We start from the raw sequence: 23,518 nt of genomic DNA, 5'->3' as shown, positions 1-23,518 counted from the left end.
CTCTACTAATATTAGTTTAAAAAACCTAACTATAATTAATGAAACTATGTAAATACTGTACAGATGTAATAGTTAACTCTAGAGTTATTTTAGAAAAATCATCCCTATGTATTATTAATTCCACTCTCAGATCATGAATTAAAGGAACATTTCTATTGTTGCTCGCAGAAATGGGGTTCATCTTTTCAGGCACGTAAGCACGTGTAGAAAAAAGTCCTTTTGTTTAACTAAATGTCTTGTTGCAAATAGGCTGCTTAGTCGTAGTAGCAGTAGTAGTAAGAATGAACTGAAAGTGTACCTTTCTGTTGGGATAACCACTTTGACTACGGCTTCGGACAGAGTCTGCACATGAAGTCACATCAAATAGTAAAAATATAAAGAATGTGAGTATTGGCTGGTGAAACACTGCAGGACATACAGCATCAAGAACAAAATAAAAACAACAGTTGATATTTAAATGCTATGTTTAGCTGACGTTTAATTCAAAACAAAACAGACGTACAGCAGCAAATATTCCAAAACAGCTTACTCACCACGGCATTTGGCCTAACATAAAATCTATACATCTGGATTCTGATAAAAGCTTGCTGTTCCCTTGCTTGTTCTGCAGCACATATTTACTCTACTGAGTGTTGCTGGATTCAACCATCAGTTGCTGGGCCTCATGAAATATTTCTAAAATATCACTATATGGATGTATGCAGAGATCAAAATGCACACTAAAATATCCTTGGAATCGTGGGAATCAGGATGTTAAATAGAAATGATAACAGTTATGATCAACAATGTCCAGCAATATTGCAGATTTCTTTTAACAATGTGGTCAATAGCATATCTGCACTCCAGAAGATAACACAAAAAACTATTATTTTTAAAAAAAATCTATCATGCAATAATAATACAAGATTATGTTCACATAACACTGGGAAAGAGTTATCTGCAAAGAATGTATTCTGGATGTTCTGTAGGTTATATTTTTGATTGAGGGAACAATCTGCCAGGATTAGCATCTAACTAAAAGCTTGGTGCTGAGAAAACATTATCTCTCTCTTCGTCACAGAAGTAGTTATTTAAATAATCACGAAAACTGTAACGGCGCAAAATGTGGATCTTTGTTGTATTTTAGTCTATATGTACAATAAAAGTTGGCTATTAGTAGTAGAGCTCAAATTTTGCACTTTAAAAAAGTGTCTCTATAAAGTGTGGGCATTTAGTTAGCAACTGAAAATCTTGAAAATACCGCAGTTACTGTCACTCTATTGGAATAATGATACAAAGTAGAAGGGAAAATGCAAAAAGAAAATGACATGGTTGTTTTAAGAACTTAGAGAACAATATAAAGAAAGGTTTACATCCTGATTTAAAAAGTGCTAAATTATGATTAAGCAGAGGACATTAAAATTAAAAGTAATTTGATGGTCCAAATTGAAGAGAATGCTTCCACCTTTAAAGCGTATTAATCTAGAGTCCGTAAACACAAGACAAGATATAATCATTTCTATGAGGAAGTTCTAGGGTAAATAGCAAAGCTGCTTTCAAGTGGAGGTAGAACTGGGATGAAGTATATGGGAGGTGGCTTGTGTTAAGTATTAGTTTTAGCACACACAAACTAAGCCCAAAGACATGTTTCTGTAAATAAAACTATATAATAATATTGGATTATCACAAAATCAGTTGGATTGACTAGTACTGATTCTGAAGGCCAACTTATAATGAATAAAAATATACAAAAACATTACATATTTCAGATGGGCTCTTAAGATGTAGAACTGCTTTTTGAGAAATCTGATGAGTACTTGAGTTAATAATTTTAATGTGCAACAGAAAATGCTAAGGAGACAGATGCTAATTGTTTTCATGTCTAATTATTGATCGGTCCATTAACTTTATAAGTTAAAGATATCCCTAAGGATCAACAGACTGGAGAAATATTTCCATCAACCTTAGGAGATCAACATGGAAATCACAAAGTATTATTCTCATAACCAATGGCTGCTAAATAACCCTGTCAGAAAAGTGCCACCAAGAAAAACGGATAAATGACTGTAAATCCAACTTGTTCAAAGGAGTTTATAATCTTGGCAAGGCCATCTTCCATAACAGAAATGTTAACTTTGAGCTGAAATGAATTGCTGAGATGTCAAGGTTCAAAACTTACAATAAGGGTGGTGAATCTGTGGAATTCAATGCCACAGATGGCTGTGGAGGCCATCATTGGGTATTTTTAAGGCAGAGATTGAGAGATATTTGATCAGTAAGGGTGCCAAGGATTATGGGGAAAAGGCAATTGAATGGGGTTGAGAGGGAAAGATTCATCAGCCATGATTGATTGGTGGAGCAGACTCGATGGGCCAAATAGCCTACTTCTGCTCCTATGACTTATGAAGATAAAATGAATCCAAGTTTCTTTCTAGTTTGACATTTCACATTGTAGCAAAATGCCACTTGCAGACACTCCAAAAACTACTGTAATCTATAACTACAAAAAGCAGAGAACAGGTAATGAAAGTCAACATTCAAACAAATGAATACTTACAACACCAGTAACATCTTTAAACACGTATTTAACTTTTGATTCTCTAGCATGCACATAAGTCATTCATATCTTTTTACCTTCTCAAATTCCTCCTTGGAGTTTGATGGTGGGAGTGGCATATCAGGGTTCCTCAGCCTCGCTCTAGGCTGTGCATTAAAAGGTAAACCCGATGGAGGAGGAGGAAGAGTCAATTCCATCATAGCTGGTGGAATGTATATAGGGTATGGAGGGGTGGGCACTGCCTTCCCCCAACCCAGCTTCATTTCATAACCCATTATAAATTTCCCTGCAAACATGACACCACACTTGATCTTTAGCACATCAGAGAGTTTAGATTCCCTTTTAAGTATTAATTTTAAACCTTTAACAGAAAAATCATCACAAATGCTCAAACAGATGTCATTTCAAACCATCACAAATTGCTGTCTTAAATTGCTATCAGCCAATTATCGTTTTTCTTTAAATGTTCCATAAAATTAAAAAAGAACACTGATACACAAAACATTCTGCATCAGAAATTGCTGGAAATATCACATCAGGTTCTCAGTATCTACCACTATTTGTGCAGAAAAATCCCAGCTAATCGAGATAAGATAAATGTCATGAAATGTGTGAATTGCCATGGACAATTTGACGATTGTTTTCACAACTCAGCTGATACCTTTGCAAAGAGGAAAGCTACTCCATAACCACCTCACAAAGTGTCTTAGAATTTATGCCATAGAAACTAATGAAAATCTCAGCAGATATCTGGATCGGATATGCAACGTAAAAAATGTCATTAATGGTTTATGGCATAAACAAAAAGTGAACAATTAAGCACTAAGTTGCATCTGCAGCTATTGTTAACTTTATTTTGACTTTGTTCTTACTCCCTTCTATTCTTCTGAATCTAATTTAATTCTAATTTACTCCAGTTCCCTCTTCATTCTCTCATTTCCTTTTCAAACCTTTACTTAGTTAAGGAAATTAGACAATTGTTCACGAGATCACAGATGACCAAGCATTTTCCCATCTTATTATTAATTACTATTTCCAATAACTTTGAGTGAAAAAAGAATACAATTCGAAGACAAGGTAAATGTTCATTTCCACCGGTCTTTGTCAGATGGTGCACTCCAGCAATTTCTAGACCACTGGTTACCTACTATTTTGCCCCATTCACAAGAGCATTTTCTAACACTTAAAATAAAATTACATTCAGTCACACCTAAAAATCCTGTGATATTTAAATCAAAGTATGTCTTCGCCACGAATTGAACATCATTTGGAAAAGAGCACTCAATCTTGTAATACTCCCGAGTACTATATCTGTAGAAACATAGAAAATAGGTGCAGGAGGAGGCCATTTGGCCCTTCGAGCCAGCACATTGTGATCATGGCTGATCATCCACAGTCAGTAACCCGTGCCTGCCTTCTCCCCATATCCCTTGATTCCGCTAGCCCCCAGAGCTCTATCTAACTTTCTTTTAAATTCATCGAGTGAATTGGCCTCTACTGCCTTCTGTGGCAGAGAATTCCACAAATTCACAACTCTCTGGGTGAAAAGGTTTTTTTTCATCTCAGTTTTAAATGGCCTCCCCTTTATTCTTAGACTGTGGCCCCTGGTTCTGGATTCGCCCAACACTGGGAACATTTTTCCTGCATCTAGCTCATCCAGTCCTTTTATAATTTTATGTTTCTAAGATCCTCTCTCATCCTTCTAAATTCCAGTGAATACAAGCGCAGTCTTTCCAATCTTTCCTCATATGACAGCCCCACCATCCTGGAGATTAACCTCGTGAACCTACGCTGCACTGCCTCAATAACAAGGAAGTCCTTCCTCAAATTAGGAGACCAAAACTGCACATAATACTCCAGATGTGGTCTCACCAGGGCCTGTACAACTGCAGAAGGACTTCTTTACTCCTTAACTCAAATCCTCTCGTTGTGATGGCCAACATGCCATTAGCTTTCTTCACTGCCTGCTGTACCTTCATGTTTATTTTCAATGCACTTTCAAATTTATTTTACTCACCATTGAGAGATTTAAGGGCTTTATCTGCATGCTTTCTGTTCATAAAGGCAACAAAACCACAATTTCGGAGTCGAGCTCGCTCTTCCTCGGTTCTGGGCCACATAATTTTTACACTTGCCAAAGGTCCATATTTACCAAACTCCTTGCAAAGCATTTCTTCGTCCATCTAACAGCGAAACAGAAAAATTAAAAATACGTTGTTAAAAGAAATGGAGTTCCACTAGTCAGGTATATTTAGAATTACAAACTAACAGAAGTTTGACGATACCTGTGGGTTTATGTTGCCAACATACAGGTTTGTAGTATGGGGATCCCCTGAATCATATGATCCTGGAGTCTCATCGAGCACTAGATACAATGGAGAGAAATGAATCTCATAACAGCATTTTTATTTTTGCAATGTACAAGTGCTTTTCTTGTGCCTACAATGTTACAATGCTAAAGTTGCTTAAATTACAAGATATTTCATACCCCGATAAAAAAAAATGCAACTCAGTTTGGATACATTTAACACAAATTAAAAAAGAGGCTAATTCTTTTGATAACTGGTATTCAAATCAATGTCACACTACATTTAACTTTGCTTTTGAAACACTATACCATTAACAGTCTATTGTGAATCAAAATAGTCAGGTGAGGACTTACAGACACGTCTGTTCATTTGTTGTTCAACTTCAGCAGGCATTGGCTCAAATCTACTTGGTCTTAAATTTCCTTCTTTAACCTTTTTCTTATTTTTATGTCTCTCTTCACGCTCTTCTTGAATCCTGCGGGTAATTAAAGATACCACTCTAAATAATGTGTCATCAATACTCACTTCTATATCTGTTAAAAACATTTCTATTGATAAGAGTATGGGCTCTCCTGGCACAAAACTTTACGTACAGAAATCCGATTTGTAATATAATTCTTCCATATATTTCTATAGAATTTTTCAAGCTAGCAAAAATAAAAAATGGTTTCATGGTATCCATTAATGACTGGATATAGTTTAATTATGGGATAGTAAGATAATTATTCAATGAAGTGAAATAATTAATATGTATGTGAAGCAGTATGATAACAAAGATTCTCACAAGGAAAAAACAGCTTACAGATATTTCTGAGTAATGCGTCACTTAGACAATCTGGGGATTGCCAATGTTGGGGGAGTCCAGAACCAGGGGCCACAGTTTCAGAATAAGGGGTAGGCCTTTTAGAACGGAGATGAGGAAAAACTTTTTCAGTCAAAGAGTTGTGAATCTGTGGAATTCTCTGCCTCAGAAGGCAGTGGAGGCCAATTCTCTGAATGCATTCAAGAGAGAGCTAGATAGAGCTCTCAAGGATAGCGGAGTCAGGGGGTATGGGGAGAAGGCAGGTACTGGTTGAGAATGATCAGCCATGATCACATTGAATGGCGGTGCTGGCTCGAAGGGCCGAATGGCCTACTCCTGCACCTATTGTCTATTGCCCCGCCTTCATGAGAATATGACTAAATACTCATTTCATTTGACTTACTGCTTGAGCTCTTCTTTGAATATTTCCAAATTACTCTTCTTTTTTTCATCTTTTACTTTTTTGACAATCTAAATGAACAAAAGAAAATAAGTCGCTCTTGTACAGAATTATAATGAAATATACTCAAAGTAAATGGAAATCAAACATCAATCAGGTACTGCAAATTTGAAATAAACAAGGAAATGCTAGAAAAACTCATCAGGTCAGACACCATCTGTGGAAAGAGAAACAATTAACTTTCGGTATGTTCGGAAATGCTGGAGTAACTCAGCAGGACAGATAGCATCTCTGGAGAGAAGGGATGGGTGAAATTTCGAGTCGAGACCCTTCTTCAAACTGATTAACAATTAGCCTTATATGCTTGGGATTCTTCATCAAAACCAAGAAAAAGAGAAAACAATTAATCTAGCAAAGAAGGTGTGGAAAAGTGATGGGGGGAACAAAAGATTCATCCCAATAGGGCTAAATAATGCTCCCCTCCCCGTGAGCTTGCCAGACACTACAAAATAAAGAAAAAAAAGGAAGGGCCAGTTCTTGTACAAATGGATAGAAAGTGTGAGTTATGTAATGTTAACGTGGTATTTGACATTGAGCATGCTGCAGCCTGCCGGGCTCAGACAGAATATGCTGTACCATAAGCATGCAGTGGGCTTGTTGCAACATTGCAGGAAGCCAGATAGAAAACTCAGGCTGGGACTGGGATAATGATTCAAAGTGGAAGACAACTAGAGGCTAAGGATCACCTCTGCCAGCTTAGTTCATGTGCTTCAGAAAACAATCATCCAATCTACCTTTGGTTTTCCAATGGAGGCCACATTGTGCACACTAAATACAGTATACTAGATTGGAAGAAGTGTAGGTAAATAACTGCTTTACTTGGAAAGATTGTTTGATCCCTGGATCGTGGGAAAAAGAGACGAAGATGTTGCATGTTCTGCAGTTGCTTAAGAAAGTGGCATATGACAGGGAGCGAGAGGTAAGGAGTGAGGGTGGACCACGGAGTCAATATCGCAATCTCTTTGAAGTGGTGTAAGGGGAAGGGAATATTTCCAAAAAAAGAGGGGATTGAACCTTTCTTTCGAAGACAATCTGCCTAGTCCAGGTATGAATCTAGCAACTCTTATATACTTCAGTGAAACCACCAGGAGTCAGAGCTCCAGATGTTGTCCGAGGAATACCTTCTATAACCGAAGCATTACCTCCCTACATCAAAAACTTAAGATAAATATATTATTACAAATAATCTAACTCTATCCTCTTGTTCACCATTCCCTTCATCCCTGTGCTGGCTTCTAATCTGTACATTCAGGAATTAATCCTCTACACCTTTCTCCTTTAAAAACCACCTCTTTGACCAAACTTTCTTGCTCCTCCAGTATCTGTTTTGGCAGAATACACTGAGAAGACCATGCCATGAATTACACCAGCCTACTTCTCATGGACAAAGCTATGTCACATAGGTCCAAAACACCTCACACGCTCTCCATCTCTTCAATAACTTCTATTTTCCAGGCCCCCACTCCACCATATTTTGCTTGGGTAGCTTACACCCCAGCGGTATGAACATTGACTTCTCTAACTTCAAATAGCCCTTGCTTTCCCTCTCTCTCCATCCCCTCCCCCTTCCCAGTTCTCCCACCAGTCTTACTGTCTGACTACATTCTATCTCTGTCCCGCCTACTCCCCTGACATCAGTCTGAAGACGGGTCTCGACCCGAAACGTCACCCATTTCTTCTCTCCAGAGATGGTGCCTGTCCCGCTGAGTTACTCCAGCATTTTAAAGGCAGGAATAGGGTACTGATTGTGGATGATCAGCCATGAAGACAGTGAAGGTCGAATGGCCTACTCCTGCACTATTGTCTATTATTGTCTATCTTTACCATGGATGTCTGCACCTCCATCCCCCACCAGGAAGGTCTTAAAGCCCTCCGTTTCTTCCTCGACTGCAGAACCAGCCAATTTCCGTCTACCAATACTCTCCTCCACCTAGCAGAGCTGGTCCTTACCCTCAACAACTCCTTCGACTCCTCCCACTTCCTCCAAATCCAAGGCGTAGCTATGGCCACTCGCATGGGCCCCAGCTATGCCTGCCTCTTTGTAGGGTACGTCAAACAATCCCTGTTCCAGGCATACACTGGCCCTATCCCCGAACTCTACCTCCGCTACATTGACGACTGCATCAGTGCTGCCTCCTGCACCCGTGCAGAACTCACTGACTTCATCAACTTCACCACTAATTTCCATCCTGCATTCAAATTCACTTGGACCATCTCTGACATCTCCCTACTGTTTATGGATCTCCCGTCTCCAGACTATTGACCGACATCTACCAGAAACTGACTCCCACAGCTATCTAGACTATACTTCTTCCCATCATCCTTCCTGTAAAGACTCTATCCCCTACTCCCAATTCTACACCGCATCTGCGCCCAGGATGAGGTTTTCCATACTAGATCATCGGAGATGTGCTTTCTTTAGGAAACAGGGGTTCCCCCCTTTCATTATAGATGAGGCTCTCACGCGTCTCCTCGATATCCCACAGCTCAGTTCTTGCTCCCTCTCCCCCATTCGCAACAAGTAGAGTCCCCTTTGTCCCCCGCCTTCCGCCCCATCAGCCGTTGCATACAGCACTCCAACACTTTTGCCACCTCCAACGGAATCCCACTACTGGCCACATCTTCCCATCTCCACTCCTTTCTGCTTTCCGCAGAGACCGTTCCCTCCGCAACTCCTGGTCAACTCGTCCCTTCCCACCCAAACCACCCCCTCGCCAGGTACTTTCCTCTGCAACCGCAGGAGATGCAACACCTGTCCCTTTACCTCCCCCCCTCGACTCCATCCAAGGACCCCGTCTTTTCAGGTGAGGCAGAGGTTCACTTGCACCTCCTCCAACCTCATCTACTGTATCCGCTGTTCCAGGTGTCAACTTCTGTACATCGGCTAGACCAAGCGCAGGCTTGGCGCTCGATTCACTGAACACCTCCGTTCAGTCGGCCTTAACCAACCTGATCTCCCGGTTGCTCAGCACTTTTAACTCCCCCTCCCATTCCCAATCTGACCTTTCTGTCCTGGGCCGCCTCTATTGTCAGAGTGAGGCCCAACGCAAATCGGAGGAACAGCACCTCATATTTTGCTTGGGTAGCTTACAACCCAGCGGTATGAACATTGACTGCTCTAACTTCAAATCGCCCTTGCTTTCCCTCTCTCTCCATCCCCTCCCCCTTCCCAGTTCTCCCACCAGTCTTACTGTCTCCGACTACATTCTATCTCTGTCCGGCCCACTCCCCTGACATCAGTCTGAAGACGGGTCACAACCAGAAACGTCACCCATCCCTTCTCTCCAGAGATGCTGCCTGTCCCGATGAGTTACTCCAGCATTTAATGTCTACCTTCGACTTAAAACAGCATCTGTAGTTCTTTCCTACATATCCTATTAAACTTACAGGTTTCTTTGCTTCAGCAGAAATAGTTGGTGTACAAGGTTCTTCTGGCTGTGAAGATTTTATTTCACCAAACTTAGCCTTAGGTTTATAGAGTTTTGTTCTTCTTTCATTTCTTTCATTTTTATCTGAAAATTTTAAAAATTGAATTTTAAAAATGCAGATTTACCAAATATGTAGAATGTCCAAACATTCAACGTAGCAGTCAAGTTTAATGCTGCAGTAATCTTGCAAACAAATCCCGAACGTTATGTCCCTTTAGCAATGCAATGGAGCAAAAATAAGTTATAGCACTTTTCCTATGACATCTAATCGGAGAAAAAACTCTCAATGTGCAAGCTTAAATATATGTCGACATTCTACTCGTGAACCTCTTGCTAAGCATAAACATTTCTCAGGACACAATCAACACAACTCTATTTTTTTCACTTGGAGCCACTTTGCTTTCTGGTGTGAAAGAACCAAAAAGGCTATTCATGTACTCCAGGGATGCTGCCTGATCCGCTGACTGACTTCGTGTTTTTTTGCAAATCATCATCTGCAGTTCCTTGTGTCTCAATTTATAATTATTACTTAAATTTAATCAGGATTCAAAATGAACAGCAATAAGCTATGATTCAGAGAAAGAACATCCAAATATATTAAAAACTAATTTTGAAAGCGAAATAACTACCTAGAATAAAGATAAAATTGTTCCAAGGATATAGAACATTAATGACCCGAATCAAACAAGTCAGCATTTGATTTGACCAATATAGAAATGCTAGCTGAGATCAAGCAGAGTTGTCAGAGAGAACAGAAAACTGTTTAATATTAAACCTGACAATGCAAAAATAAACAAGAGCTCGTCTGTAAAATCACTGATAACCTGACCATGTCTCTAACTTGCAATTTATTTCAATAGTCAATACAATTATTTCATTCTTGTAACCAAAAAATTGTTGCCGTATTTTAACACGATCAAATTAAATTATAAAAATATTACCTTTAGCAGCATTTACAATGCCACCCCTCACAAATGTTTTTACGTTGCCTGTCCCACCCGAGTCAAACGAGGCTAAAAACTCTTCATAGATTTCAGCCGCTTTTAGCTCCTCTTCCTGTAAAAATAGTAATTTATATATTCTCTTCCAAATAACATTTCCTCATCATAAAGCAACAGTCGAACAGTTTTCTAATAGGCATGCAATTAAAATTCCGGCATTCTACTGATCTAAACCATTACCCCAACTGAAAAAAATGGTTGGTAGATGAATAACATTCTTTACACTTTACAAAATTTAAACCAAAGAACGATCTTGAAGGCATTCACTATATCCATTTACTCTCCAAGCTTCCATTCTTTAACTGGACAGTAACATCTTCAAATGAGGCTTGTCCCATTACACTTTTTTTTTAAAACTATTTTTCTCCCAAAGTACTTCCATTGATATTGAATTTCAATAAAGCCAACTCAAAAATTCTAACTAACCAAATTTTTTCTTATCCCATTAAGTCTGTTGAGTACCATGAAGATTGAAAACTGAATTATTGTGGAACGTTATCTATTTGGGATAAAACAGACATTTAAAAATAGAAAAAGACTAGATAATGTTGGGGACCAAGGTATGAAAATGCACAGGTTACTGTCGATCAACATCAGGCCACTTCTTATTCTATTGCTTTTGTTCGTATGAGAAATAGTATTTGTGCACCCATATTTGTGTACCTGTGATGCCTGACATTGATTGTGTCCAACGGTACGTATTTCCCGAACTTACAAGTTCAATGTAGATATTTTCTACAAATTACAATTCTTAATTATTGTACATCAATCCAATTTATATATTCACTACTAAATTGTTGGAGCACGTCAGATTTACTTTTCATTACATCACAATCGTCAACCGATAGAAAGAATCCACAAAATACTATCAACTTGAAAAAGCAACACAAACCTTCTTTCTTTGTTCTTCTTGTCCCTTTTTACTCAGGGTCCTCTTTGAAGCCAAGTTTTTCAGCTTGTTTTCTGCCATTTTCTACAAACAAATTAAAGCATAATTTTAAACGGTTAAACACTTGATTTAACATCAAGAATGCAAATTGCAAAACTTGGTAAATCATCAAGTGCTCTAATGTAGTTCCTACGTAGGTCATGACTGAAAACTAATGGTTAAAGAAATACTGCAAATGCCCCCAATGGAGTCCCAAGCAAAAACATAGACCTGGTGCACGTGACTCAAAAAAAAAGAATTGCCAGGAAACGTTTTGATCAAACAACAAAGGGCTGTTTTTAATGGTTATTGTATGGTAATTCAAGTTTCTGAGGGAAAAACTTACACTCTTCCCAACTTTCGACAGTAATGATGTGCTAACTGTTCTCCTTCAATGTTACAGAATTCTAAATACACAGAATTTAAGACATGCCAATCATTACTACATTTTTCAAACGATTTACATATATTTTTTGCATTAGATGATTGGATGCAAGGTCGATTCTTGCCAAGAATGCATATTTCTTCCAAGAGAACCAGTATGGAATAAATTTTAAAGGAATCATTTCATAAGTTAGGCATATTTTTACTGATTAAAAGAAATGTAGTTATTTTTTAAAAGTAGAATACCAGCATTAAATTACTAAATTTAGTCTCTATAGTTAGAGCAAAGAAATCATCCTGTACTTGAAAAAAATCTGTTTTAGTAGCAAAAATGCATGATTACATCTATGACATCAACACATCACGAGCAAACAAATGTTCACATCACTTACACCAACACATTCCCCTCCAGACATCATTTGCAACATGGAGAGAGAAGCAGATGCTGTGCAAATTTGAACTTTCATATAATAGCTTGACTTATTCGCGTCTGACCTAATGACTTCACCTTACATCTGCCATAAATTTTAATCTTTCCTTTCTGGCTAAGTAGTTGGTATTAGTCAGTGCATTTAAAGAGGAGACACAAGGAAGTACAGATGTTGGAATCTTGCTCAAAACAATGCTGGAACAACTCAGCCAGTCAGGCAGTATCTGTGGAGGGATGTCTCAGGACAGGGTTGAAGACACCTGTCCATTCCCTCTATAGATGCTGGCTGATTTGGTAGCAAGAATAGGAAGGCAGATTATTATCTGAATGGTGTCAAGTTAGGAAAAGGGGAAGTACAACGAGATCTGGGTGTCCTTGTACATCAGTCACTGAAAGTAAGCATGCAGGTAGAGCAGGCAGTGAAGAAAGCTAATGGCATGTTGGCCTTCATAACAAGGAGTTGAGTGTAGGCGCAAAGAGGTCCTTCTGCAATTGTACGGCCCTGGTAAAAGCACACCCGGTGTGTAGGAAAATAACTGCAGATGCTGGTACAAATCAAAGTATAACAAAATGCTGCAGTAACTCAGCATGTCAGGCAGCATCTTGGAGAGAAGGAATGGCTGAAGAAGGGTCTCGACCCGAAACGTCACCCATTCTTGGAGTTACTCCAGCATTTTGTGACACCTGGTGTTTTGTGCGCAGTTTTGTCTCCAAATTTGATGAAGGACATTCTTGCAATTGAGGGAGTGCAGCGTAGGTTCACAAGGTTAATACCCGGGATGGCGGAACTACCATATGTTGGAAGAATGGAGCGACTGGGCTTATATACACTGAAATTTAGGATGAGAGGGGATCTTATTGAAACATATAAGATTATTAAGGGATTGAACACGCAAGAGGCAGGAAACATGTTCCCAATGTTGGGGGAGTCCAGAAACAGGAGCCACAGTTTAAGAATAAGGGGTAGGCCATTTAGAACGGAGATGAGGAAAAACATTTTTCACCCAGAGTTGTGAATCGGTAGTAAGGAAGGCAAATTCAATGTTTTGTTTTTTCTATTTTGCGTTTTCCGTTCACATCCGAATGCTCTTGGTATTGAATAAAAGAACAATGGTCATAAAATGTATGACTAAGTTATGAAGAAAGAGTTTCATTTAAAAAACTGCACATACCTAATTTAATTAAAGACATACTTGCTCTAGTGGTCTTCAACAGCAAATCTCAACGGTCCATTTCCCCCCCAACCTACTCCCCCCCAACCCCCCTCTCCCCCCCTTTCCCAACTCCCCTGCCACCCCCACTCTCCCCCTCCCTTCCTCCACCCCCCCCGACACCCACTCCCTCCTCCCACTCCACTGCCCCCCTCCCCCGCACCCCAATCCCCCCCCCCCATCCCCTCTCAACATCAACGGGCCTCACGCTCCGCAGCGAGGCTAGGCCAACGGTGAGGCCGGGCCAGCAGTGAGAGGCGAGGCCAGCGGCGAGAGGCAAGGTGAGGCCGGGCCAGCGGCCAGGCAAGGCCGGGCGAGTTGCGAGGCGAGGCGAGCGGTGAGGCCGGGCCAGCAGTGAGAGGCAAGGTGAGGCCGGGCCAGCGGCCAGCGACAAGGCAAGGCCGGGCGAGCGGCGAGGCAAGGCTGGGCCAGCGGCGAGGCGAGGGCGGGTCGAGGCATGTGTTTTGTGGAAAAATGTGAGGCAAAATCAGAATGGCGGAAATTAAATAAGCGGAAACTTTCCGCCAAATTCGGAAGGGTTGGGAGGTCTGCAAACATTATGGTGCCCTGAAATGGGGGGACTGCTGTAATTTCTACATGGTGAAACCAAAATATATAAAAATGGCCTTTATTAAAATCTGACAATGTGCACTTTAACCACATGTGATTTTTTTCTATTACAAATCTCAAATTGTGGAGTACAGAGGCAAATAAATAAATGATGGGTCTTTGTCCCAAACATTATGGAGGGCACTGTATTTAGCTGTTAACACAGAAATATAGAAAATAGGTGCAGGAGTAGGCCATTCGGCCCTTCAAGCCTGCACCGCCATTCAATATGATCATGGCTGATCATCCAACTCAGTATCCCGTACCTGCCTTCTCTCCATACCCACTGATCCCTTTAGCCACAAGGGCCACATCTAACTCCCTCTTAAATATAGCCAATGAACTGGCTTCAACTACCTTCTGTGGCAGAGAATTCCACAGATTCACCACTCTCTGTGTGAAAAAAACCTTTCTCATCTCGGTCCTAAAAGACTCCCCCCTTATCCTTATCTCCCGAGATGCTGCCTGACCTGCTGAGTTACTCCAGCATTTCGTGAATAAATCGATTTGTACCAGCATCTGCAGTTATTTTCTTATACCCCTTATCCTTAAACTGTGACCCCTTGTTCTGGACTTCCCCAACATCGGGAACAATCTTCCTGCATCTAGCCTGTCCAACCCCTTAAGAATTTTGTAAGTTTCTATAAGATCCCCCCTCAATCTTCTAAATTCCAGCGAGTACAAGCCGAGTCTATCCAGTCTTTCTTCATATGAAAGTCCTGCCATCCCAGGAATCAATCTGGTGAACCTTCTCTGTACTCCCTCTATGGCACGAATGTCTTTCCTCAGATTAGGAGACCAAAACTGTACTCAATACTCCAGGTGTGGTCTCACCAATGCCCTGTACAACTGCAGCGGAACCTCCCTGCTCCTATACTCAAATCCCCTCGCTATGAATGCCAACATACCATTCGCTTTCTTCACTGCCTGCTGCACCTGCATGCCTACTTTCAATGACTGGTGTACCACGACACCCAGGTCTCGTTGCATCTCCCCTTCTCCTAATCGGCCACCATTCAGATAATAGTCTGCCTTCCTGTTCTTGCCACCAAAGTGGATAACCTCACATTTATCCACATTATACTGCATCTGCCATGCATTTGCCCACTCACCTAACCTATCCAAGTCACGTTGCAGCCTCCTAGCATCCTCCTCACAGCTAACACTGCCCCCCCAGCTTCGTGTCATCCGCAAACTTGGAGATGTTGCATTCAATTCCCTCGTCCAAATCATTAATATATATTGTAAATAGCTGGGGTCCCAGCACTGAGTGCCTGCCATTCTGAAAAGGACCCATTTATTCCTACTCTTTGCTTGCTGTCTGCCAGCCAGTTCTCTATCCACATCAATACTGAACCCACAATACCGTTAATACCACATCCCCCATCACCTACAATCAGGTTAACCTATTTATAGCTCCTGTTCTCCTTACTTTACAACTAACAAATCTCATCCAGCTTCATCCTTTATGAAATCCTCCCCCTCCAGCTTTTTTTATTTTCCATTCAGCTCGACTGGATCTTTTTGGGCCTTGTCTTATCTTTGCTGCTTTGTTGATGGCCATTCCTTCAACACCGAAGCACCAGGATCTGGGATGGTTGCCCTAAATCTTCCTTCTTTTACCATTCTCATTAAATCCAACCCCCAAGTCAGATTTTGGATGTCAGCTTGATATCCAATTATGAATGAAAACCTGGAGAAATGGGTCAGGATAGTTTGGAAAGTTGATTTAGTGTTCATATAGATTTCAGGATTTCAGTGGCACTGGATTCTACTGACAAAAGTTTGAAGGATGAGTGAGCTAGATATCTATTATGTTTTTGGCGGCCTGATATTGTTGCACTCGCAGAATCATCCCTTCCAGGCAATGTGCCAGACTCCTCCATTACAATCGGTAGGTACGACCTGTTCCCACTGGTAGAACAGGACCAACAGAAGTGGCAGCACGATGGAACCCTTGGAGTCCTCAAGATTAATTCTAGACCTCATGAATTCTTATGGCAGAAGGTCTGACAAGGGCTGGGAACCCCCCCCCCCCCCCTATTGATTACTAATTACCAGCCTCTCTCTGCCCATTAGTGGATGAATCAGTGCTCGCTCATGTTGAACAATATTGAAAAGCACACAATAACATGGGTACAGAACGTACTCTGGCTGAGGTACTTCACAGGTGCCTTTCTAGCATCAACTAGTAGTACATTCGTAGTGGGTAGAGTGAATTTAACCTATTACTCACCAATTTACTAGGCAGATGCATCTGTCCACAAAATCAAAAACAGTACAACTATAAAAAGCTTAAAAATCAAGACGTCAGATGGCATACTAACAAAATTCTTCAGCTGGTGCAATCCTAAGCTTAAAAAAAAGCACATTCCAAATCAGTACAGATAGAAATAATCAGTAGTGAAACATTTTTTTTAATTTAAAAAATTGGAAACTGAAGCCAAAAACTTTGGCTATCTTGCAAGTCCAGCACAATTGAGCAATAGATACAAAAAGCTGGAGTAACTCTGCGGGACAGGCAGCATCTCTGGAGACAAGGAATGGGTGATGTTTCGGGTCGAGACACTTCTTCAGACTGAAAACGGGTCTCGACCCAAAACGTCACCCATTCCTTCTCTCCAGAGATGCTGCCTGACCTGCTGAGTTACTCCAGCTTTTTGTGTCTATCTTCAGTTTAAACCAGCATCTGCAGTTCCTTCCTACACAATTGAGCAATGTCAGCTCAACTCAGACTGGGAATTAGACATAATCTGTTTCGTCTCATGCCCGGTGGCAAATTTAATAATACAACTTGGAAAGCCAAATTAATTCTTCAAAAACACATTTCAACTGATACCAAGTTACTGTCTCAGATAATATGAGGTCCTGGCACTATATTCAAAACTCTGATGAAATGCAAACACTATGCTGATGGATAGATTTTAAATTAAATTGGCAGGATGATGAGGACTCTTCAGGACTGGTGTAGAGGGGAGAAGCTGGCAGGAAGAGGTGAGGGGAAATGGTGGGGCAGGAGTTCACAAGTGATCCAATAAAGGATATGTGTCAGGAGGGAGTGAGAAGGGTGGCAATAGTCAAGGGGCTGCAGATGGTGGATCTGCAAGTCAAATCGGTAGTAAGGAAGGCAAATTCAATGCTAGCAATTATATCAAGAGGAATGGAATACAAAAACAGAGATATAATGCTGAGGTTCTATAAAGCGCTGTGCAGGCCACATTTGGAGTACTGTGAGCACATTTGGGCTTACATATCTGAGGAAGGATATGCTGGCGCTGAAGAGGAAGTTTACAAGAATGTGGCCTCATGCTGGCAATGGAGGAGGCTAAGGGTAGGCAGGTTGGTATGGAAATGGGAACTAAAGTGACTGGCAATCGGGAGCTCCATTTGACTCTGGCAGACAAGAGCACCTGACAAAGCAGCAGCCTAGTCTACATTTAGTTTGGCGAGAAAGTGGAATGAAATTGAGAATCTATGCTGATAATTATTGTACTTGGTGAACTTATGGAAATGACAAGAAATAATGAATTGCAGTTGAAAGATACGAGTTCCGGTTGTCTTGGAAGGCTGGTTGTTAAAAGGATAACTATTTGGGTGGGCTATTAAGAGATAGTTCAGGTGCATAAAAGAAAAAAATCTTATGAAGAGGAAAGGGCATTCAAAAGATGGCCAAGGCTAGAGATTAAAGTGAAACAGATAAAAAACACTTGTTACAAGCATCAAGTTTGTAATTCAGATGAGAATACAAAGGGATGAAAGGAAGAAAGAAGGGGAAAGGAGTTTGAATGGATCTGTAAAGTAAGTAAGATTTATTATCAACATAAATAATTGCAAAGCGATCAAAGGAAAGGAGGGTCGATCTGGTTCAGGAATACTTCAGGAATACTTAGTTAGAAGGCAGAAGATGTGACACCTTCAATAAATATGGAAACTGAAAGTGATAGATCAAGTTTGGAGGCATGTTAAAAACATTCAAAACCTTGGCTCTGGCTTAACTGAAAGGGCATAAAATCAACACAATGCAAAACATAATGCTAAACACTTAGCATAACACCACTTAGAATATTTTGTCCATTATGTCTAAGATGTCAGTGTCTCAGTAATATGTGGAATGTTTTCAGAGATGAAAGGCTTTTACTTCATGTGAGCATAACGATTGTAGATTGTTCTCCTTAGAGTAGAAGCAGTCAAAGGATAAAATTGAGGGATTTTCTACATTTTAAATAGTTTTGGTAGTATAAATATGGAGAAATTGTTTCCAGGAGCAGAAATATCAATAACCAAATGGAAATATTTAAAATTTCGAGGGAATTGTAGAAAAAGGATTGGGACTAATCGGATAGTTCCTCTTCACAAAGACATGAGCCACATAGTCAAAGAGCAATACATCATGGAAACAGGTTCTTCAACCCAACTCATCCATGCCAAAAGATGCACCATCTAAACTAGTGCCATTTACATAATTTGACATATATCCCTCTGAATATTTCCAATTTGTGTACGCCCAAGTGTCTTTTGAATGTTAATATATTCCTTTTATTCGTCCCAAACTGGGGAAATTTACCATGTTATTGCACCTGCCTCTACTACCTACCCCCTCTGGCAACTCATTCCATATACCCACTATCCTGAGTGAAAAACTTTCACCTCGGGTTCCTATTAAATCTTTCTCCTCTCACCTTAAACCTATGTCCTTTAGTTCTTGATTCCCCTACCCTGGGTAAAGACTGTGTATTCACCGCATTTATTTCCATCATGATTTTAAACACCTCATAAGGTCATAAGGAATAGGAGTAGAATTAGGTCATTCGGACCATCAAGTCTACTCCGCCATTCAATTATGCCTGATCTATCTCTCCCTCTTAACCTTATTCTCCTGCCTTCTCCCCATAACATCTGACACCTGTACTAATCAAGAATCTATCTATCTCTGCCTTAGAAATATCCACTGACTTGGTCTCCGCAGCCTTCAGTTGCAAAGAATTCCAGATTCACCACCACATGTCTCCTCATCTCCTTCCTAAAAGAACGTCCTTTAATTCTGAGGCTATGACCTCTAGTCCTAGACTCTCCCACTAGTGGAAACCCTCTCCACATCCACTCTATCCAAGCCTTTCACTATTCTGTATGTTTCAATGAGGTCCCCCCTCATTCTTCTAAAGTCCAGCGAGGACAGGCCCAGTGCCGACAAATTAGGTTAACCTACTAATTCCTGGGATCATTCTTGTAAACCTCCTCTGGGCCCTCTCCAGAGCCAGCACATCCTTCCTCAGATATGGTGCCCAAAATTGCTCACAATATTCCAAATGCGGCCTTACTAGCGCCTCAACATTACATCCCAAAAAGATCGCTAATTACCCTGCTGCGCTCCAAGGAAAAAAAATCCTATCTTGCCTAATCTCTCCCTGTAGCTCAGGCCCTAGAGTCTTCTTGGCAACATCCTGGTAAATCTTCTCTGCACTCTTTCCAGCTTAATAACATCCTTCCTTTGGCAGTGACTAAAACTGAACACAACACTACAAATGCGGCCTCACCAACGTCCTGTACAACTGTAACATAACGACCCAACCTCTATACTCAAGCAGACACAGTGGAGTAAGACTGCAGGTCAAACAGCATCTCTGGAGAACGGGAATAGGTGACGTTTCAGGTCGAGACTCTTCTTCAGACTGTCTGAAGAAGGGTCTTGACCCGAAACGTCACCTATTCCTTTTCTCCAGAGATGCTCTCTGACCTGCTGAGGTACTCTAGCTTTTTTTCTGTCTGTCTTCAGTTTAAACCAGCATCTGCAGTTCCTTCCGACACAACTCTATACTCAAGTACCCTGGCTGACGAAGGCCAAAGTATCAAAAGCCTTTTTCACCCCCCTATCTAGCTGTGACGCCACTCTCAGGGAACTGCCTACGTGTACTCCTAAATTGGTCTGCTTTACAACACTCCTCAGGGCCCTACCATTCAGTGATGGTCCTGCCAAGGTTCCATGAGCTATTCTTCAGTGGAGATGTGGGGGGGAAGTGAATGGAGATGGGGTGGGTGAATGGAGTTGTGGGGGTGCATGGAGTTGTAGGGGTTAATGAAGTTGCGGCAGTGAATGGCTATGCGGGGGGTGGATGGGGATGAGGAGAGGGGGATGCGGGGGGTGTGGATGGGGATGAGGAGAGGTGGATGGGGATAGGTGGATGGGGATGAGGGGGTGGATGGGGATGCGGGGGGGGGGTGGGGTGGAGATGGGGATGCGGAGGGGGGGTGGATGGGGATGAGGGTTGGGTGGATGGGGGGCTTGGATGTGGATGGGGGGGCGTGGATGTGGATGGGGGCGTGGATGTGGATGGGGGGGCGTGGATGTGGATGGGGGTCGTGGATGTGGATGGTGGGGGCGTGGATGTGGATGGGGGGGCGTGGATGTGGATGGGGGGGGGCGTGGATGTGGATGGGGGGGGGCGTGGATGTGGATGGGGGGGGGCGTGGATGTGGATGGAGGGGGCGTGGATGTGGATGGGGGGGGGGGTGGATGTGGATGTCTGGATGCGGGGTCGAGGTTAAATGGTGGCGGACTGTGGGCCCCAATTTAATTGGGGGGGGGGGGGGGGGGGGCGGTGCGAAGTAGCGTGGTGGAGGGGGAGGAATTGGAGTTGGGGCCGGATCTTTAAGGGAGGGGTCAGGAGAAGAGGGACCCCCTTCCCCCCCCCCCCCAGCCTCAACGCGCAGCGACACGATCACGGACATTGGCTCTAAAGCCACCTCTTCCCAGAGCAGCCCCGTTCCCCGGTCTCCGCCGCCGGCTCGGGCGCGGGCGTGGGTCAGGCCCAGCCCAGAGAGAAGGCCCGGACCCGGCCCTGCCGTCCGCACCGCTCATCCCGCGGTCTCGCACCGTTCGCTGCTGCCGGTGATTCTCCCCGCTACTGGCTGCCCGTTGCCGGTCTCCGGTCTGCTCTGCCCCTCAGGCTGCTCGCCGGGCCCTGGACCTCAGGCTGCCGTCCGTCCGTCCGTCCGCCCGCCGCCGCCGCCGCCGTCCCAGCAACCGACAGTGCGCGTGCGCAGAGTGTGCGGCCGGTAACACCGCCAGCGCGCGTGCGCGGGGACGGCCGGCACCATCGCGCGTGCGCGGAGGAGGCGGCCGGCAACATCGCCAGTGCGCACGTGTGGGGCCGGTGGCCTCTCTTCCCTCCACACAAGTTGAGTTTACTTTGTTGTCAAGAAGATGACTGCAGGTGCTGGTACAAATCGGAGGTATTTATTCACAAAATGCTGGAGTAACTCAGCAGGTCAGGCAGCATCTCAGGAGAGAAAGAATGGGTGATGTTTCGGGTCGAGACCCTGCTTCAGACTTGTTGTCAGGTTTACCGAGGATTTCAGTAGAAATACAATATGTGATTACAATCAAGCCATTTAATAATAATACATTTTTATTTGTCATATGTTGGTTGGCACAGGGTCAATGGTACAATGAAATGTATTTGACAAGACAACGGGTCACCTCAGCAGTAATATTCCAAGGATAAATAAGATTTAAAAATTGACATTAGTAAGGTAAAAAGACAATACCTTAAGGATAGCGGAGTGAGGGGGTATGGGGAGAAGGCAGGAACAGGGTACTGATTGAGAGTGATCAGCCATGATCGCATTGAATGGCGGTGCTGGCTCGAAGGGCTGAATGGCCTACTCCTGCACCTATTGTCTATTGTCTATTGTCTAATATTAAAAATAGGTAAAAAGACAATATTAAAAACAATCAACATATGTGATGTGAAATGCGTTTATGAGTTCAGAGGCCTGATGGTAGAAACTGTTCTTAAGTCTGGTGGTACGCGCAGCCATACTCCTGACGGTTGCTGGGTGGCTGTGGTCCTTGATGATGCTGCGTGCCTTCTGCAGGCACCGCCGGTAGAAAATGTCCTGAATGGCCGGGAGACAGTTGCCAGTGATGTGCTGTGCCGTCTTCACCACTCTCTGTAGTGATTTGTGGCTGTGGGCAGAACAGGGCAGAGTGTATAGATACAGATACAGATTACAGTGTATAGATACGTGATAAGGGAATAACATTTAAATGAGTTCCTCCAGCACTCGTGTAGGGAGGAACTGCAGATGCTGGTTTTCACCGAAGATAGACACAAAGTGCTGGAGTAACTCAGCGGGACAGGCAGCATCTCTGGGGAAGAGTCTCAACCGAAACATCACCTATTCCTTTTCTTCAGAGATGTTGCCTGGCCCACTGAGTTACTCCAGCACTTTGTGTCTATCTTTTCCCAGCACTTTATGTCTTGCTCCTCATATCTGCAATCTTTGGTCTCTTCGGCATGCTGTCTATCGATCACCTGTTAACACTGCCGACACGAGGAGAAATCTTGAGGCTAATCTACCTACTAATTTGCACGTCTTTTGGATGTGGCAGAGCACTTAGAGGAAGTTCACCTGGTCACAAGGTGAACCTGCAAACTCCACATAGGCAGCAGTCGTGGTCAGGATCTAACCTGAGTCTCTGGTACTGTAAGGCACGGTTCTACAGCTGCGCCACCATGTAGCCCCTGGATTCCTGAAACTTCAGGGGCACTATGAAGAGCTCTATAAATTTTGTGTGTTGCATTTGTCACATCTTCAGGGTTCATAAATTGCCTTTGCCCCACTGAGCCTATGTCTGCAAACTGTGACCCTCTTGTCAGTCCCTTCTTGCCTACGTCCAGGACACCTCACGTGCCTTCCACTCATTTGACAACTTTGAATTTCTTTCCCCTCATCTTCATTGTGGCTGACCAGGACTCATTCACCTCTATCCACTATCCACCATTAAGAAGATAAGGCACCTTCACTTCTTCCGGTAACAGAGATCCAACTAGTTTCCCTCCACTAATACTCCCACCTACCTACTGAACTTGTTACTCACCGTGAACAACTTCTCTTTTGATACTGGTATTGACCTCCCCACCATTGAACGGATCTAGAGGGGGCACTGCCTCAGAAAGGCAGCCAGGCTTATCAAGGACCCACAACACTCTTTTTATTCACAAAATGCTGGAGTAACTCAGCAGGTCAGGCAGCATCTCGGGAGAGAAGGAATGGGTGACGTTTCGGGTCGAGACCCTTCTTCAGACTGATGTCAGGGGAGCGGGACAAAGGAAGGATATAGGTGGAGACAGGAAGATAGAGGGAGATCTGGGAAGGAGGAGGGGAAGGGAGGGACAGAGGAGCTATCTGAAGTTGGAGATGTCGACGTTCATACCACCGGGCTGCAAACTGCCCAGGCGAAATATGAGGTGCTGCTCCTCCAATTTCCGGCGGGCCTCACTATGGCACTGGAGGAGGCCCATGACAGAAAGGTCAGACTGGGAATGGGAGGGGGAGTTAAAGTGCTCGGCCACCGGGAGATCAGTTTTGTTAATGCGGACCGAGCGCAGGTGTTCAGCGAAGCGATCGCCGAGCCTG

The 23,518-nt window shown here is 42.8% G+C and overlaps 1 protein-coding gene across 2 annotated transcripts in view; it reads right to left on the bottom strand.

Annotated features, from left to right (window-relative positions):
* Positions 1 to 21,125, bottom strand: part of LOC144600707 (U2 snRNP-associated SURP motif-containing protein-like) — a 46,224-nt gene extending 25,099 nt beyond the window's left edge. For both annotated transcript variants that reach the window (XM_078412616.1, XM_078412617.1), the window contains exons 1-10: positions 20,970 to 21,125; positions 11,429 to 11,509; positions 10,477 to 10,591; positions 9,495 to 9,619; positions 6,051 to 6,118; positions 5,199 to 5,320; positions 4,822 to 4,901; positions 4,554 to 4,719; positions 2,614 to 2,822; positions 299 to 342 (exon numbers count right to left, since the gene is read on the bottom strand). In XM_078412616.1, coding sequence (XP_078268742.1) covers positions 299 to 342; positions 2,614 to 2,822; positions 4,554 to 4,719; positions 4,822 to 4,901; positions 5,199 to 5,320; positions 6,051 to 6,118; positions 9,495 to 9,619; positions 10,477 to 10,591; positions 11,429 to 11,506 — 1,007 coding nt within the window. In that variant the 5' untranslated portion in view covers positions 11,507 to 11,509; positions 20,970 to 21,125. The remainder of the gene's footprint in view (positions 1 to 298; positions 343 to 2,613; positions 2,823 to 4,553; positions 4,720 to 4,821; positions 4,902 to 5,198; positions 5,321 to 6,050; positions 6,119 to 9,494; positions 9,620 to 10,476; positions 10,592 to 11,428; positions 11,510 to 20,969) is intronic.
* Between the last annotated feature and the right edge of the window lie 2,393 nt (positions 21,126 to 23,518).

The sequence above is a fragment of the Rhinoraja longicauda genome, chromosome 15 (assembly GCF_053455715.1).
Source record: "Rhinoraja longicauda isolate Sanriku21f chromosome 15, sRhiLon1.1, whole genome shotgun sequence".
In the NCBI taxonomy this organism is placed as follows: Eukaryota; Metazoa; Chordata; class Chondrichthyes; order Rajiformes; family Arhynchobatidae; genus Rhinoraja; species Rhinoraja longicauda.
Note: the sequence above shows the minus strand (reverse complement) of the source record. Positions and strands in the feature narration are given on the sequence as shown.